Source organism: Protomyctophum parallelum (assembly GCF_964188405.1).
Source record: "Protomyctophum parallelum genome assembly, chromosome: 5".
NCBI lineage: Eukaryota > Metazoa > Chordata > Actinopteri > Myctophiformes > Myctophidae > Protomyctophum > Protomyctophum parallelum.
This window is the reverse complement of record NC_139702.1, coordinates 10843711-10860906: the sequence shown is the minus strand read 5'-3', so window position 1 is coordinate 10860906 and position 17196 is coordinate 10843711. Positions and strand designations below refer to the sequence as shown.

The 17196-nt window shown below is 45.7% G+C and overlaps 1 protein-coding gene across 1 annotated transcript; it reads left to right on the top strand.

Moving 5' to 3' along the window:
• Positions 1-1060: 1060 nt before the first annotated feature.
• LOC310859242 (uncharacterized protein) lies at positions 1061-9813 on the top strand (the record flags this gene model as incomplete). Its single annotated transcript, XM_083765644.1, has 11 exons — positions 1061-1152; positions 3008-3117; positions 3510-3660; positions 3759-3874; positions 4898-4957; positions 5107-5184; positions 5357-5455; positions 5783-5884; positions 6826-6918; positions 8676-8768; positions 9782-9813. Exons 3-11 carry the CDS (start codon positions 3581-3583, stop codon positions 9811-9813), a joined length of 753 nt encoding a protein of 250 aa, XP_083621770.1. The 5' UTR covers positions 1061-1152; positions 3008-3117; positions 3510-3580.
• Positions 9814-17196: the final 7383 nt, after the last annotated feature.

The window sequence follows — 17196 nt, the reverse complement described above, 5'->3', positions numbered from 1 at the left end:
AGCAGAGAGTGGAGTGTGGTAGAGGACATCTCCCCGAACGTGTGGGTATGTCCAGATAGTTGCCTCGCGGAGGCCTCTTTGTCCAGTGTCCATTCTGGGTCCGGAAACGGTACTTTTTTCAGCATTGACCACAGTAGACGGTCTGCTGCTGTGAATTTTACACCTCTCCCGCTTAGCGGAGAGTGGAGTGTGGTAGAGGACATCTCCCCGAACGTGTGGGTATGTCCAGATAGTTGCCTCGCGGAGGCCTCTTTGTCCAGTGTCCATTCTGGGTCCGGAAACGGTACTTTTTTCAGCATTGACCACAGTAGACGGTCTGCTGCTGTGAATTTTACACCTCTCCCGCTTAGCGGAGAGTGGAGTGTGGTAGAGGACATCTCCCCGAACGTGTGGGTATGTCCAGATAGTTGCCTCGCGGAGGCCTCTTTGTCCAGTGTCCATTCTGGGTCCGGAAACGGTACTTTTTTCAGCATTGACCACAGTAGAAGGGCTGCTGCTGTGAATTTTACACCTCTCCCGCTTAGCGGAGAGTGGGGTGTGGTAGAGGACATCTCCCCGAACGCGTGGGTATGTCCAGATAGTTGCCTCGCGGAGCCGTCTTTTGTCCAGTGTCCATTCTGGGTCCGGAAACGGTACTTTTTGTCAGCCTTGACCCCAGTAGAAGGTCTGCTGCTGTGAATTTTACACCTCTCCCGCTTAGCGGAGAGTGGGGTGTGGTACAGGACATCTCCCCGAACGCGTGGGTATGTCCAGATAGTTGCCTCGCGGAGCCGTCTTTTGTCCAGTGTCCACTTTATAAAGTCCATGCACTCCAGTGAATAGCATTTATCCATTTAGATAACTTTATTATTATTATTATAATGATTTAATTACTTATTTTTACACAGAAACATAATGTGTGTCTTATAGCATCATATAGCATCATTTAAATGCTTAATTTGTAGTTTTAATGTGCAAATTAAACTTTTTTTCAATACTCTAGAGGGTACTCTTATTTTGAAGAGATCGTCCACCGGAAGCCTTAAATCTGTTCATTAGATCTGTTCACTAGACGCTGCCAGAAATAAGCGGTTACACTTTCCAACAACTTGTAAACAACAGAGTTGTAGCCTTTAGTATGGTTGTAGCACTGCAGCAATACAGGAAGACTCGGTATGTGAATGTGTCTTTGTTTAATGTCATTTTATTTATTGTGTTTTATTTTGTTCACCTTCAGGTCGGAGTCTATATTTTAATTTACATTAAGTGATACATGGTCTGAACGTAGCCCTACAAGCAGAACCCAATGCTACTGAAGTTTCTGATATTTTTGACGACCCAGATAAAGCGTCATCCAAATTTCAGAAAAGCTTTATGGAGGGTTCCGAGAGGGGCTAGTCTGAACGCAGAGTCAGACAACAGCATAGACTCTGGAAAGTTGGATCAAGAGTAGCCCTGCTGAAACTAGCCCTGAAACATGACTGCCATGATGATTATCATGACATGTATGAATACGAGAGTCATGACATGAACCATGGCTATGCTGAAACATGACTCATGGCGCAACTGCAGCCTGTTTTACGCAATCGCTACATTTACAGTACAAACGTGTACATATATAAACATTCTGATTTCAAATATAAAGTCCTCGCCACATGTGCCACGCCTCCACGGCCGGTGTTAGAAATTTGCTGGTACAGCGATTAGCATTGCTGCGTTGTTTAATAAAAAGCAATCAATATGTATCGATGATGATGCGGTAGGTAGATTGATAAGGTGAATCAACTTTCGATTAATGATTAACCTTAATTTGCATCCCTTTTGATTGATTGTTTTTTTCCCCCTTCACAATATGTAGAACGGGTATACATTTCAAACAAAAGCACATGGGAATACAAAAACTGCTACATTGAGGACGAAACCATGACAAAGCACTAGACTTGTTTACACCAGGGCCTTCCATTTTCACAGCAAAAGAGGACAAACCAGTTTAAACTAAATCACCCACCCACATAGGTCTCCAGTCCACAGTTATAAAGTTTAGGCCCAAACCCATAAAGACTCATACTGTACATTACTTTGGGAATGTATTTTGGGTCACTGGCACTGCCCAGTCGGTCCGATTGCCGGCTGTCTCAGAACCACCGATATGCCCATGTTAGCCCCTTTCGGGACCCTACGTAAAACTTTTTTGATATTGGGTCGAACAAATGTCAGAAACTTCAGTAGCATTTGGGTTCTGCTTGGAGGGCTATGCCCATGTGGGCATATACTGATTATCTCAGTGATGAACTGTCAGACCGACTTTACATCTTCTTATGGTGTGCAAATGCAGAACAAAATAAAAACTGCACCATAAAATAGCTTAAAACATTTTATATGTGCACACAAAAACCTGCAAATGTCACCCACTGACGGACTCAGTCGCTGACTTAGTGGTGAAGTTACAGCATTGGTCGGCCTGTTAGAAACTATTGTACAGTAATTATTATAACAAAAAAACTATGTTGGGCTTCCTCCTCACGGAGGACACAGGCTGGGGCGCTAACCCATACTGCTCACCCGGGTGCCGTCTACATTCCGGCTGACACCCGTCTCTCCGGTGGTCACCAGACTACCGGTATACCTGGTTGTCACATAGTCTATTCCTGTGAGTCACTATAAATAGAAGAACTATAACAAAAAAACATTGCATGGATGCACCTGGGACGTATCCTCAGTGATGTATCCCAAGGTCATCTGGGTTTCAGGTCTCTCGAATATCATACCCCCCACCCAGGCGACCCAGCCGGGGTGATCAAGTACCGACTTACGTCCCAGTAGTTACCCTCAATCAGTCCCACTAGGGAAAAACCAGGGCCACACAATCCGTTGGAACTACTCCAGAACTACCCTGCCAGGGCTTATGAGTATGGTAGTCTTCATATAAACAGATGACTCCTTCTTTACATCCTATTTATATTCAACCTTCATCTACGGCTGTGTCAGTCCTTAATATTAAAGTCCTTATTCTGTTCCTTCATTCCAGACCAGTCTGTGGAGTCCAAAGTGAAACTGAAGAGGAGTTCTCCAGTGTGTAACTGTGTATAACTGTTTCTACTGAACAGGAAGAGGAGCCTGAAGAACACCTGTACCATAGTACGTTTCATGGTCTAATTTCTTTTCTGTTCTGTAACTTATGGTCTGGTATCGACTGATCAAATGATGGTTAGTTAAAACATTTTGCCCCTGCCTAATTTGTCAAACCAAATAATTTGTAGCAGTAACTCTAACTGGCCTCACCATAGATAAGGTTGATGTGTGTGTAGTTACTTATAAATTATATTTATAATATATAATTCCTTTTTTTCAGTTGAGTCTTCAATGTATCATGCTTGACTTTACATAAGGTCAAAACATCTATTGTTTTATGAAGTACCAGACTCTTGTATTGCTAAGTTATCACCCTAGCTGTTTGATTTAACAATGCAATTGCTGTGTGAAATAAAAATAACAATGTGCACCCTCAACATTTTCGACTGCACCCTTAGTCATTTCATCCTGGAGCCGGCCCTGCTCTCGTCGTCTCCGAATCCTAGACACTACTAGCCCATCGGGGATTATGGAGAATGCCGATCCTGCCCCACCCGTGAAGAAGCGGTGCGTCTACATGGCCAAGGCGGAGGAGACCCACAGCAAGGGGTCAGTGGTCCTCAACATTGTCTCAAAACCTTGGAGGAGAAAGGGAACAATGTATTATTAAACTGGACCATGACGTGTTTGTTTGTCTGTCTCTCCAGGGTGCTGACCTCTAGACATGGTAACACAGATCACCAAACCTCTGCCTCAATCTCCAATAACGACGAGGATGGCCCCTGCAGTGCCTGCACCCCTCCACTGGAATATAATATTTTAGGTGACTCCGTTTGTCCGTGAACTTTACATCCCCCACTGTGTTAACTATTCTTTCTCCGGTGGAAAAATAATAGATTGATTCCCCACATTCCTGACATTCTCAAACGCCACCAGACTACGAACCCTAAATAAGTCCTCGGATATTATGTAGGGCTCGGAATTATCCCCACCCTCCTTCGTGACCCGAAAATTGTAGCCAAATAACTGGCTGATCATTTTTGGAAAAACCCAAATCACAAAGGCATTAAAATCCTGGCAAATAACACCTCTCACCACCTCTCTGATCTGTGCTCTCTCCCATGTCCTAGGTGTAAAAGTGGACAAGGTGCCCATAGTCATGTGATTTGGACCTAAGAAGGGACAAATCAGTCCTTTCTGGGTATCCATTTATATTATATGACACTTCTTGTTTGTAGCACTAGTAGCAAAAATAGCTGATCAACTAGACATTGTTATCTAGAAAAGAACAAAAACTAAATTAATTCACAATTTTACATGATCTGTGTCTGTGAAAAGGTTTATTCATGTACAGTCGTACACTACACAAGATTGGCTTGAATTGGGCCAGCAGAGTGTGTGTGTGTGTGTGTGTGTGTGTGTGTGTGTGTGTGTGTGTCTCTCTCTCTCTCTCTCTCTCTCTCTCTCTCTCTCTCTCTCCCCCCCCCCCCCCCCTCCCTCTCTCTCCATGAAGGTATTTATTGCATGTGGTCCCTGCCTTGCAGTGAAGATTTTTCTTCCACGGAACAGTGCACTAAACTTTTGTGCACTGTTCTGTGGAAGTGTGTCAATGTTTTCAGGTAATACTGGGAGTTACGAAACTTCACTGAAAAGGGAGTTAGAGCCCAGGCGGTGGCGTAACCGTCTGGGCACCCGGCTGGTAATCCAGTCGCACACGTGTGTGTGTGTGTGTGTGCACACGCATTAAACGCCTCTGCCCCTTTAGACCCCATGCTTCTGTTTTACGTTTAACCTTCATCTACAACCCACATCACATCAAAGTCCTCATTCTGTTCCCTCATTCCAGACCAGTGGCCAGCCAGGAGCGTTTCCGTTAAACAGGAACATGAAGACCACCTGGACATATGTACGTTTAATTTATTTCTTTGATTTTCTTCTGTTCTAAGGTTGTCATCTTGACTTAGCTTACTGTAAGTCCTCAAAACAGCTGAATGATAATCATAGAAAAAATGATCACATTTATAGTAGGCTATCAAAGTCCTCATTTTATTCCAGACCAGCGGGAGAATAGTTCTCCACGGCCAGCCAGGACCTTTTCTATTAAACATGAACATGAAGACCATCTGGACATCAGTAAGTTTCATACTCTCCTTTCTTAGATTGTTTCCTGTTCTGTTCTAAGGGTATGTCTTGGCTTAATTTATTGATTGATTGAGTACTTTAAATGTAAACGATGTAATTCCCCTGTGTTCCCTCGATGTCGCATCAAAGTGAATTAAGTTCTTGTTGTTTTCCCTCATTCCAGACCAGTTGGGGCAGTCCTGCCTGAAGGTGAAGAAGAGTTCTCCAGTGCCGGCCAGGACCGTTTCTGTGAAACAGGAGCCTGAAGATCAGCTGGACACCGGTGAGTTTCATGTTCTCCTTTCTTTCCTACTACAGTGAGAAAGGCTGAAGATAAATGAACACATGACGTCGGTGGGAGAGGAGTTATTGTGTGTTTTGGACAAACAGCTTGGTGTTGATTTGTGTCAGCTGAAGCTTCATGTGTTTGTGTTGGAGCATGTGCAACCTCTTCCAGAGAGAGTTGGAGACACTAAATCTCAGCTGGAGAAACATGTTGTTTGCGTGCATGCATCGCTGCCTTGCATGCTGTGTGCTACTGTTGAGTCTGTCACTCACTTTGAGTGATTTATGGCGTCTTTCTGTTTTAATCCAACTATGTTAACTTAAGAACTCTGGACTTGGTTGGTGAAGGAAGACACACGCTGGATGAATGTCCGGCCGGCCAGGACCGTTTCTGTTAAAAGGGAACCTGAAGACCAGCTGGACATGAGTAAGTTACATACTTTCCTGTCTTAGATTTGTTCTTTTCTGTTCTAAGGCTATCATCCTCGGCTAACTTATTGATTGATTGATTGATTACCGTACTTTATTAGACAGAAATGTAAACGGCATGAGGAGGTACAGTTAAACATTTAGGCTAAATGGATAACACAAAGTCCAAGGGACAACCAACCTGTCCCTTGGACCTTTTTGTGTTATCCATTTTGTGTCATCCATTGTGGTCCGATACATACTGTTACATATTGTACAAGCTCAAAACGCAATACTCCAGTAAAAGGTCTGACACAGCTAATATTCATAGAACAAAATGGTCAGATACTTGGCTGTATACATAAACATGGAAGACATAGAGGGAGAGATAGTAGATTAACTGCAGTGTGTGTATCTATCTAATAATGTAGCGGACCCTCGCTCGCTGTCTAAATCGCTCGGTCGCTGTCTGTCAGTCAGAGTACTTCCTTGGCATAGAGCAAGACAGCTGCTCGCTTTTGCGCCATCTCACAACGCCACGACGCACGGACCGCCTCACGGAACCTAGCGCCACACAGCCCAGTCCTCCAACCTCAATCGGCCCTGCATTACACACGCCAAACATTCTATCATTCATCTTAATTAAATTAATTTACGTTAAAAAAAAAAACATCTCCCCGCAAATCACGTGTCACCAGTGTCACCAGTGAAATGCATGTTGGGACGGACACAGATTAATACTGGGACACACCTTTCTGCGCAACAGACCCACACAGGGAAAACACATTACCCACGCTGAACATCATTTGCTCTTCATATATTCAAAAAGGGTAAGGACTAGTATGGTAATATTTGGAACATGCTGTGTTATTTCCCGAATTTCCTCTTGTTCTCTCTGTTTTATGTTCAACCTTCATCTAACAACCCATGTCACACTTTCCTTGTATTCCGTCATTCCAGAGCGACAGGTGGTTTCCAGGGTGAAGAAGAGTTCTCCAGTGCCGACCAAGACCGTTTCTGTGAAACAGGAGCCTGAAGAGCAGCTGGACATCGGTGAGTTTCACGCTCTCCTTTCTTTTCTACCACAGTGGGAAAGGCAGGAAGGGTGGCATGCACAGAATACAATGTCTAGGCATTTTAAACTGGCACCATATTAGGACCAATTATATGAAAAATGGGTTCAGAACGGGTGAAGTTGTCCTTTAATGTTATATTATCATTAAGTTGTTACCGGTATTCTCCATAGAGATATTACCCAGGGATAAATGATTGCCGTCAATACTTTGATATGGAGTCTATGGGCTCTACTTTCATCCAATGGTAAATGCCTTATCCCTATACTGTGAATATTTAGAATATATATATAAAAAAAAAGGCAAAGTACTTTAGGGATAAGGAGTTTAGCATGGATGAAAATAGAGCCCTATATATTTTTTAATTATTTGGAGGTTCACTTGCTATATCCTTGCGGCCCACGGCTTGGAAATCTACACAACATCCTATAACCATCATATATTATAGGTATAATGGGGCACACGCGTGAAATAATTAGAGCATGCCCTGGGCTACATCTGTACAAAATGTGGCGCTTTTAGACGAATTAGAGCGAAATATCCCAACTGGACTATGAGGGGTGATTTCACCCAACGCCTACAATGGGGTGCGTGTTGGATGGTGGACACGTGGAGGCGAGTGATGCATCATAGTACTATTTAGACCTGAGGCCCATTCCACCTCAGGTCAAGGTGAACCTATTTAGAGTGTACTGCACCCCGCTGTATACAGCCCCCTTATGGGTGAACTATAAAAAAGAGAGTCTGCGCAAGCTAAAGGTGGCTTATAATGATGCTCTCAGGATTCTCCTGAAGAAGCCTAGGGGTGGCAGTGCTAGTCAGCTCTTCTGCGACTCTGGTCTAACCACCTTCCAGGCTCTCTTGAGAAACCTCTTGTTCAGCTTTAAAAGCAGACTTGATGGGTCACATAATAACGTGATTAAGGTGTTAACTAATCCTAGGTTTAGCACTGTTAGATACCACTCTTTGATGTGGAAACATTGGTATGAGTGCCTCCTATAGATTCTTTATTATGTTTTTTTTTAACGAGAGTTTTAGAGTTTTATGAACCAATGTATTTATACACAATACTCCAGTAAAAGGTCTGACACAGCTAATATTCATAGAAAAAAATGGTCAGATACTTGGCTGTATACATAAACATGGAAGACATAGAGGGAGAGATAGTAGATTAACTGCAGTGTGTGTGTATCTATCTAATAATGTAGCGGACCCTCGGTCGCTGTCTAAGTCGCTCGGTCGCTGTCTGTCAGTTAGAGTACTTCCTTGGCATAGAGCAAGACAGCTGCTCGCTTTCTGCGCCATCTCACAACGCCACGACGCACGGACCGCCTCACGGAACCTAGCGCCACACAGCCCAGTCCTCCAACCTCAATCGGCCCTGCATTACACACGCCAAACATTCTATCATTCATCTTAATTAAATTAATTTACGTAAAAAAAAAAACATCTCCCCGCAAATCACGTGTCACCAGTGTCACCAGTGAAATGCATGTTGGGACGGACACAGATTAATACTGGGACACACCTTTCTGCGCAACAGACCCACACAGGGAAAACACATTACCCACGCTGAACATCATTTGCTCTTCATATATTCAAAAAGGGTAAGGACTAGTATGGTAATATTTGGAACATGCTGTGTTATTTCCCGAATTTCCTCTTGTTCTCTCTGTTTTATGTTCAACCTTCATCTAACAACCCATGTCACACTTTCCTTGTATTCCGTCATTCCAGAGCGACAGGTGGTTTCCAGGGTGAAGAAGAGTTCTCCAGTGCCGACCAAGACCGTTTCTGTGAAACAGGAGCCTGAAGAGCAGCTGGACATCGGTGAGTTTCACGCTCTCCTTTCTTTTCTACCACAGTGGGAAAGGCAGGAAGGGTGGCATGCACAGAATACAATGTATAGGCATTTTAAACTGGCACCATATTAGGACCAATTATATGAAGAATGGGTTCAGAACGGGTGAAGTTGTCCTTTAATGTTATATTATCATTAAGTTGTTACCGGTATTCTCCATAGAGAAATTACCCAGGGATAAATGATTGACGTCAATACTTTGATATGGAGTCTATGGGCTCTACTTTCATCCAATGGTAAATGCCTTATCCCTATACTGTGAATATTTAGAATATATATATAAAAAAAAAGGCAAAGTACTTTAGGGATAAGGAGTTTAGCATGGATGAAAATAGAGCCCTATATATTTTTTAATTATTTGGAGGTTCACTTGCTATATCCTTGCGGCCCACGGCTTGGAAATCTACACAACATCCTCAGGGCTTAAAGTTCTCAGTCCTGGGGACTGATTTCAGTCCTGAGGATCTCATAGGGGTCATTTAATGAGATCAGTGCAGATTTGCAAAAACACATTTTCAGTCTTGGGATTGTTTTTGGCTTTAAGCCCTGCATCCTATAACCATCATATATTATAGGTATAATGGGGCACACGCGTGAAATAATTAGAGCATGCCCTGGGCTACATCTGTACAAAATGTGGCGCTTTTAGACGAATTAGAGCGAAATATCCCAACTGGACTATGAGGGGTGATTTCACCCAACGCCTACAATGGGGTGCGTGTTGGATGGTGGACACGTGGAGGCGAGTGATGCATCATAGTACTATTTAGACCTGAGGCCCATTCCACCTCAGGTCAAGGTGAACCTATTTAGAGTGTACTGCACCCCGCTGTATACAGCCCCCTTATGGGTGAACTATAAAAAAGAGAGTCTGCGCAAGCTAAAGGTGGCTTATAATGATGCTCTCAGGATTCTCCTGAAGAAGCCTAGGGGTGGCAGTGCTAGTCAGCTCTTCTGCGACTCTGGTCTAACCACCTTCCAGGCTCTCTTGAGAAACCTCTTGTTCAGCTTTAAAAGCAGACTTGATGGGTCACATAATAACGTGATTAAGGTGTTAACTAATCCTAGGTTTAGCACTGTTAGATACCACTCTTTGATGTGGAAACATTGGTATGAGTGCCTCCTATAGATTCTTTATTATGTTTTTTTTTAACGAGAGTTTTAGAGTTTTATGAACCAATGTATTTATACACAATACTCCAGTAAAAGGTCTGACACAGCTAATATTCATAGAAAAAAATGGTCAGATACTTGGCTGTATACATAAACATGGAAGACATAGAGGGAGAGATAGTAGATTAACTGCAGTGTGTGTGTATCTATCTAATAATGTAGCGGACCCTCGCTCGCTGTCTAAGTCGCTCGGTCGCTGTCTGTCAGTTAGAGTCATAGGCATCCGTCCGTCAGTGATGACGATGGATTGCGCCTGGGTGGTCATGATTTCTTGCAGCGACGGCTGTGGCTGGACAGCCCCGCTCCGGAGTGACAGTCTTTAGCGCAGTTGGTGCAGACAAAACGAGAGGGGACTGGCACAGGAGTGGGGGCTGCTTCACGCAGTTTCCTCTTCTGTCTCTTCGCCTGCAGCAAAGAGATGTGTCTCTCCTCGGCACGGCGAGTTCCTGCAGCGACAGTCCGCCTCCATACGCCACGGTCCTTTGCAGCTTCCTCCCAGCTGTTGTGGTCAATGCCTGCCTGCTTCATGTCACGTTTGCAAACGTCCCTGAAGCGCAGGCGTGGGCGACCAAGAGGTCTGGAGCCTGTTGACAGCTCTCCATACAGGACGGCCCTGGGGAGCCGGCTGGGGTCCATCCTGTGGACATGGCCAAGCCACCTGAGGCGGCGCTGGCTCAGCATGGTGAACATGCTGGTGGAGTGAGCACGTTCCAGGACTTCTGTGTTGGGAATTTTGTCCTGCCAAGAGATTCCCAGGATGCGACGTAGACAACGCAGGTGGAAGCTGTTGAGTCGTTTCTCATGTCTGGTGTATGTGGTCCAGGCCTCGCTGCCATACATCAGGGTGCTGACGACGCAGGCTTGGTAGACCTGGAGTTTTGTGCGCGTAGCTAGGTGGTTGTTTGACCACACTCTTTGTGACAGCCTGGCCATCACTGTGGCGGCTCTTGCAAGACGGGTGCCCAGTTCTGTGTCAAGGGAAAGATCGCTGGAGATTGCAGATCCGAGGTATGTGAAGGTGTTAACACATTCCAGAGTCTGACCCTCAATGTCAATGGAGAGTGGAGTTCCAACATCCTGTCCCATGACATTGGTCTTCTTTATACTGATGGTAAGACAGAACTCCTTACAAGCAGATGAAAGCCTGTCCATCAGCCCCTGGAGTCCAGACTCGGTGTGGGATGCTAGTGCTGCATCATCAGCAAAAAGCATTTCCCTCAGGAGGACACTGGTCACCTTGGTCTTTGAGCGCAGACGCGCAAGGTTGAAGAGTTTGCCATCAGCTCTGGTGTGTAGGTAGACACCTTCAGGACATGAGCCAAAAGCAGCTGACAGTACTAGGGAGAAGAAGATTCCGAAGAGGGTTGGTGCAAGAACGCAACCCTGTTTCACGCCACTGCGGATTGGAAAGGACTTTGATGTTTCACCTTCCCAACAGACTGAACCTTGTGTGTTGTCATGAAATGATTTTATGACGGCAAGGAGTTTTGGGGGGCATCCGATCTTTTCAAGCAGCTTGAAGAGACCATCTCTGCTGACAAGGTCGAAGGCCTTTGTGAGGTCGACGAAAGCGAGATACAGGGGTCTCCTCTGTTCCCGACATTTCTCCTGTAGCTGTCGAAGGGTGAAGATCATATCCACTGTGGACCTTTCTGCCCGAAAGCCACATTGTGACTCAGGGTAGACGCGCTCTGCAAGGAGGTGGAGTCTAGTGAGGGCAACACGGGCAAAGATCTTCCCCACGATGTTGAGCAGAGAGATGCCACGGTAATTATTGCAGTCACTGCGGTCTCCCTTGTTTTTGTACAGTGTGACGATCTTGGAGTCACGCAGGTCTTGGGGGACAGCACCATCATTCCAACAGAGGCAGAGGAGGTCGTGAAGATGAGGAAGCAAGGAAGGTTTCCCAAGTTTCATGATGTCAGGTGTTATCCCATCTGCACCTGGGGCCTTGCCGCAAGCAAGTCTGTCGATGGCTTTGCTGAGCTCCTCCTGCGTGGGTTCCTTGTCAAGATCCTCCATGACGGGCAGATTTGGAACTCTATTCAGAGCCTCCTCTGACACTGTGTTCTCTGTAGCGTATAGCTCCATGTAATGTTCAGCCCATCTTTCCATCTGCTTATCGCGGTCTGTGATGACTTCACCAGACTTAGATTTGAGTGGCGCCGTTTTCTTGATGGACGGGCCGGTAGCTTGTTTTATCCCCTCATACATGCCCCTAATATCTCCTCCAGTGTGTGTGTGTCTCTGCACACAGGGTGTGTGTGATGCGCCAGTGCAGTATTACTGTGTAGAAGTGCTTGTAGTCAGTGCATGTTGCATGTGTATGTTGCATGCTGCTCCTGCTTGCTACTCTCTGCTTTCAGCTACTGCCGCCGGCTAGCCCTCCTTGCGGAGGGTGAAAAGAGGAGCAGAGTTTGTAAGTCTCCTCCTGCCGGTACACAGCCTCTCCACCACCAAGACTCCTGCAGTGCCTCCTCGTGGCCACACACGGTAACTGAGACTTTGCGGTCCCAGGCTGAACTGGAGGGGATCTCGGAGCAGCAGTGGGCCCCAGAGGCGAGGTGCGCAGGCCCACCGGTGTGTGGACACGCCCTGGCATCCGCCAACCACTGCCCCACCTATGGGTCAAATAGTCGTCCCCCCCCCCCCCCCCCCCCGCTGCCTTGTGGGACCTTTGAGAGAAGGAAAGGATATGGGAGCAAACCCAGACAGAAAATCAGGAGTGGAGCCCCTAAGGCGGCTAGGTGTCACTGCTGACCCCTTGCTGCCAGCTCCTGCAGCCAAACTGATGCCAGATGTACTGCTTTGCTTTCCTCTGGATCACATCAGCACGGTCGAGAGGGGGTTTTTGATGATTGGGCAACCCAGGATCCCCATACACCCTGCCCAGGCTTGCGCCCTGGAGAGGTCACTCCAGCCTCCCCCTGGAGGGAGGAAAAAACACGGAAGCTGGCAGTCTAATGCGCATAAGTTTCCACCCGATTTGCGGCGAAAGCAGAGCGCCACGGACCAGTTTTGACGGTGGGAGGAATCACTGTATTCCATTGGTTCCATCCACCAGTGCTGGCGTTATCCTGTTGGGGCATTGGGTAAAGCTCAACTAGCGGACGTCAACACTAGCAAAAATAAATAGGATGAAAACGAAGAAAACGAAATCGAAGTTAGCTCTTCGAGTAGCAAGCTGGAATGTCAGAACCATGCGCACAGGGCTCTCTGACAGCCTTGACCTCATCGACGACTCACGCAAGACAGCCATCATTGACCGCGAGCTCCACCGACTTAATGTTGACATCACTGCTCTCCAAGAGACACGTCTCGCTGACTGTGGCTCTCTGAAGGAAAAACACTACACCTTCTTCTGGCAGGGCAAGAGTGCAGAGGAGACCCGGGAGTATGGGGTGGGATTCGCAGTGAAGAACACTCTGCTTCCCATGATAACCCCACCGACAGGAGGCTCTGAGAGGATCCTTACAATCCGCCTTTCCACCAGTAGCGGGCCAGCCAACCTGTTGAGTGCCTATGCCCCGACTCTCTGCTCACCACCAGAGTCAAAAGATAGGTTTTACGAGGAACTTGATGCGGTTGTCAAGACCTTCCCTAAGACTGAGCATTTGCTCCTCCTGGGAGATTTCAATGCCAGGGTAGGTGCTGACCATGAATCCTGGCCTGACTGCCTTGGTCACTTTGGAGTGGGGAACATGAATGAAAATGGACAACGTCTGCTAGAATTGTGCTGCTACCACAAGCTTTGCATCACCAACACCTTCTTTCAGACAAAGCCCCTGCACAGGGTTTCCTGGAGACACCCCAGATCTAAACGTTGGCACCAACTCGACCTCATCATCACGAGGCGTGAGGCACTTAACAGTATTCACCTCACACGAACGTTTCACAGTGCTGACTGTGACACAGACCACTCGCTAGTCCTCAGCAAGGTCAAGCTACAGCCAAAGCAGATCCATCACACCAAGCAGAAGGCTCGTCCACGTATCAACGCCAGCCGTTCTTCCAACGCTGATGTCACACATCGCTTCCTCACCTCCCTCGACCAAGCGCTCTCCACATCTAACCAGCGGAGTGCTGTTGACAAGTGGAACTGCCTACGAGACACCATCTATGACCAAGCCATTGCAGCATATGGAAAGAGAACAAGAAGAAACGCAGACTGGTTTGAGGCAAATGCAGCAGTGATGGAGCCAGTCATAGAGGCTAAGCGTACTGCTTTCCTCAAGCACAAGGAAAACCCCTCCCAAAGGAACCTTGATGCCTTGAGAGAAGCTAAGAGCAAAGCCCAGCGATTGGCTCGATGCTGTGCTAACAACTACTGGCTTGAGCTCTCCTCAAATATACAGGTTGCCTCAGTTAGAGTACTTCCTTGGCATAGAGCAAGACAGCTGCTCGCTTTCTGCGCCATCTCACAACGCCACGACGCACGGACCGCCTCACGGAACCTAGCGCCACACAGCCCAGTCCTCCAACCTCAATCGGCCCTGCATTACACACGCCAAACATTCTATCATTCATCTTAATTAAATTAATTTACGTAAAAAAAAAAAACATCTCCCCGCAAATCACGTGTCACCAGTGTCACCAGTGAAATGCATGTTGGGACGGACACAGATTAATACTGGGACACACCTTTCTGCGCAACAGACCCACACAGGGAAAACACATTACCCACGCTGAACATCATTTGCTCTTCATATATTCAAAAAGGGTAAGGACTAGTATGGTAATATTTGGAACATGCTGTGTTATTTCCCGAATTTCCTCTTGTTCTCTCTGTTTTATGTTCAACCTTCATCTAACAACCCATGTCACACTTTCCTTGTATTCCGTCATTCCAGAGCGACAGGTGGTTTCCAGGGTGAAGAAGAGTTCTCCAGTGCCGACCAAGACCGTTTCTGTGAAACAGGAGCCTGAAGAGCAGCTGGACATCGGTGAGTTTCACGCTCTCCTTTCTTTTCTACCACAGTGGGAAAGGCAGGAAGGGTGGCATGCACAGAATACAATGTATAGGCATTTTAAACTGGCACCATATTAGGACCAATTATATGAAGAATGGGTTCAGAACGGGTGAAGTTGTCCTTTAATGTTATATTATCATTAAGTTGTTACCGGTATTCTCCATAGAGAAATTACCCAGGGATAAATGATTGACGTCAATACTTTGATATGGAGTCTATGGGCTCTACTTTCATCCAATGGTAAATGCCTTATCCCTATACTGTGAATATTTAGAATATATATATTAAAAAAAAGGCAAAGTACTTTAGGGATAAGGAGTTTAGCATGGATGAAAATAGAGCCCTATATATTTTTTAATTATTTGGAGGTTCACTTGCTATATCCTTGCGGCCCACGGCTTGGAAATCTACACAACATCCTATAACCATCATATATTATAGGTATAATGGGGCACACGCGTGAAATAATTAGAGCATGCCCTGGGCTACATCTGTACAAAATGTGGCGCTTTTAGACGAATTAGAGCGAAATATCCCAACTGGACTATGAGGGGTGATTTCACCCAACGCCTACAATGGGGTGCGTGTTGGATGGTGGACACGTGGAGGCGAGTGATGCATCATAGTACTATTTAGACCTGAGGCCCATTCCACCTCAGGTCAAGGTGAACCTATTTAGAGTGTACTGCACCCCGCTGTATACAGCCCCCTTATGGGTGAACTATAAAAAAGAGAGTCTGCGCAAGCTAAAGGTGGCTTATAATGATGCTCTCAGGATTCTCCTGAAGAAGCCTAGGGGTGGCAGTGCTAGTCAGCTCTTCTGCGACTCTGGTCTAACCACCTTCCAGGCTCTCTTGAGAAACCTCTTGTTCAGCTTTAAAAGCAGACTTGATGGGTCACATAATAACGTGATTAAGGTGTTAACTAATCCTAGGTTTAGCACTGTTAGATACCACTCTTTGATGTGGAAACATTGGTATGAGTGCCTCCTATAGATTCTTTATTATGTTTTTTTTTAACGAGAGTTTTAGAGTTTTATGAACCAATGTATTTATACACAATACTCCAGTAAAAGGTCTGACACAGCTAATATTCATAGAAAAAAATGGTCAGATACTTGGCTGTATACATAAACATGGAAGACATAGAGGGAGAGATAGTAGATTAACTGCAGTGTGTGTGTATCTATCTAATAATGTAGCGGACCCTCGCTCGCTGTCTAAGTCGCTCGGTCGCTGTCTGTCAGTTAGAGTACTTCCTTGGCATAGAGCAAGACAGCTGCTCGCTTTCTGCGCCATCTCACAACGCCACGACGCACGGACCGCCTCACGGAACCTAGCGCCACACAGCCCAGTCCTCCAACCTCAATCGGCCCTGCATTACACACGCCAAACATTCTAACATTCATCTTAATTAAATTAATTTACGTTAAAAAAGAAAACATCTCCCCGCAAATCACGTGTCACCAGTGTCACCAGTGAAATGCATGTTGGGACGGAAACAGATTAATACTGGGACACACTTTTCTGCGCAACAGACCCACACGGGGAAAACACATTACCCACGCTGAACATCATTTGCTCTTCATATATTCAAAAAGGGTAAGGACTAGTATGGTAATATTTGGAACATGCTGTGTTATTTCCCGAATTTCCTCTTGTTCTCTCTGTTTTATGTTCAACCTTCATCTAACAACCCTTGTCACACTTTCCTTGTTTTCCGTCATTCCAGAGCGACAGGTGGTTTCCAGGGTGAAGAAGAGTTCTCCAGTGCCGACCAAGACCGTTTCTGTGAAACAGGAGCCTGAAGAGCAGCTGGACATCGGTGAGTTTCACGCTCTCCTTTCTTTTCTACCACAGTGGGAAAGGCAGGAAGGGTGGCATGCACAGAATACAATGTATAGGCATTTTAAACTGGCACCATATTAGGACCAATTATATGAAGAATGGGTTCAGAACGGGTGAAGTTGTCCTTTAATGTTATATTATCATTAAGTTGTTACCGGTATTCTCCATAGAGAAATTACCCAGGGATAAATGATTGACGTCAATACTTTGATATGGAGTCCATGGGCTCTACTTTCAACCAATGGTAAATGCCTTATCCCTATACTGTGAATATTTAGAATATATATATATAAAAAAGGCAAAGTACTTTAGGGATAAGGGGTTTAGCATGGATGAAAATAGAGCCCTATATATTTTTAAATTATTTGGAGGTTCACTTCCTATATCCTTGCGGCCCACGGCTTGGA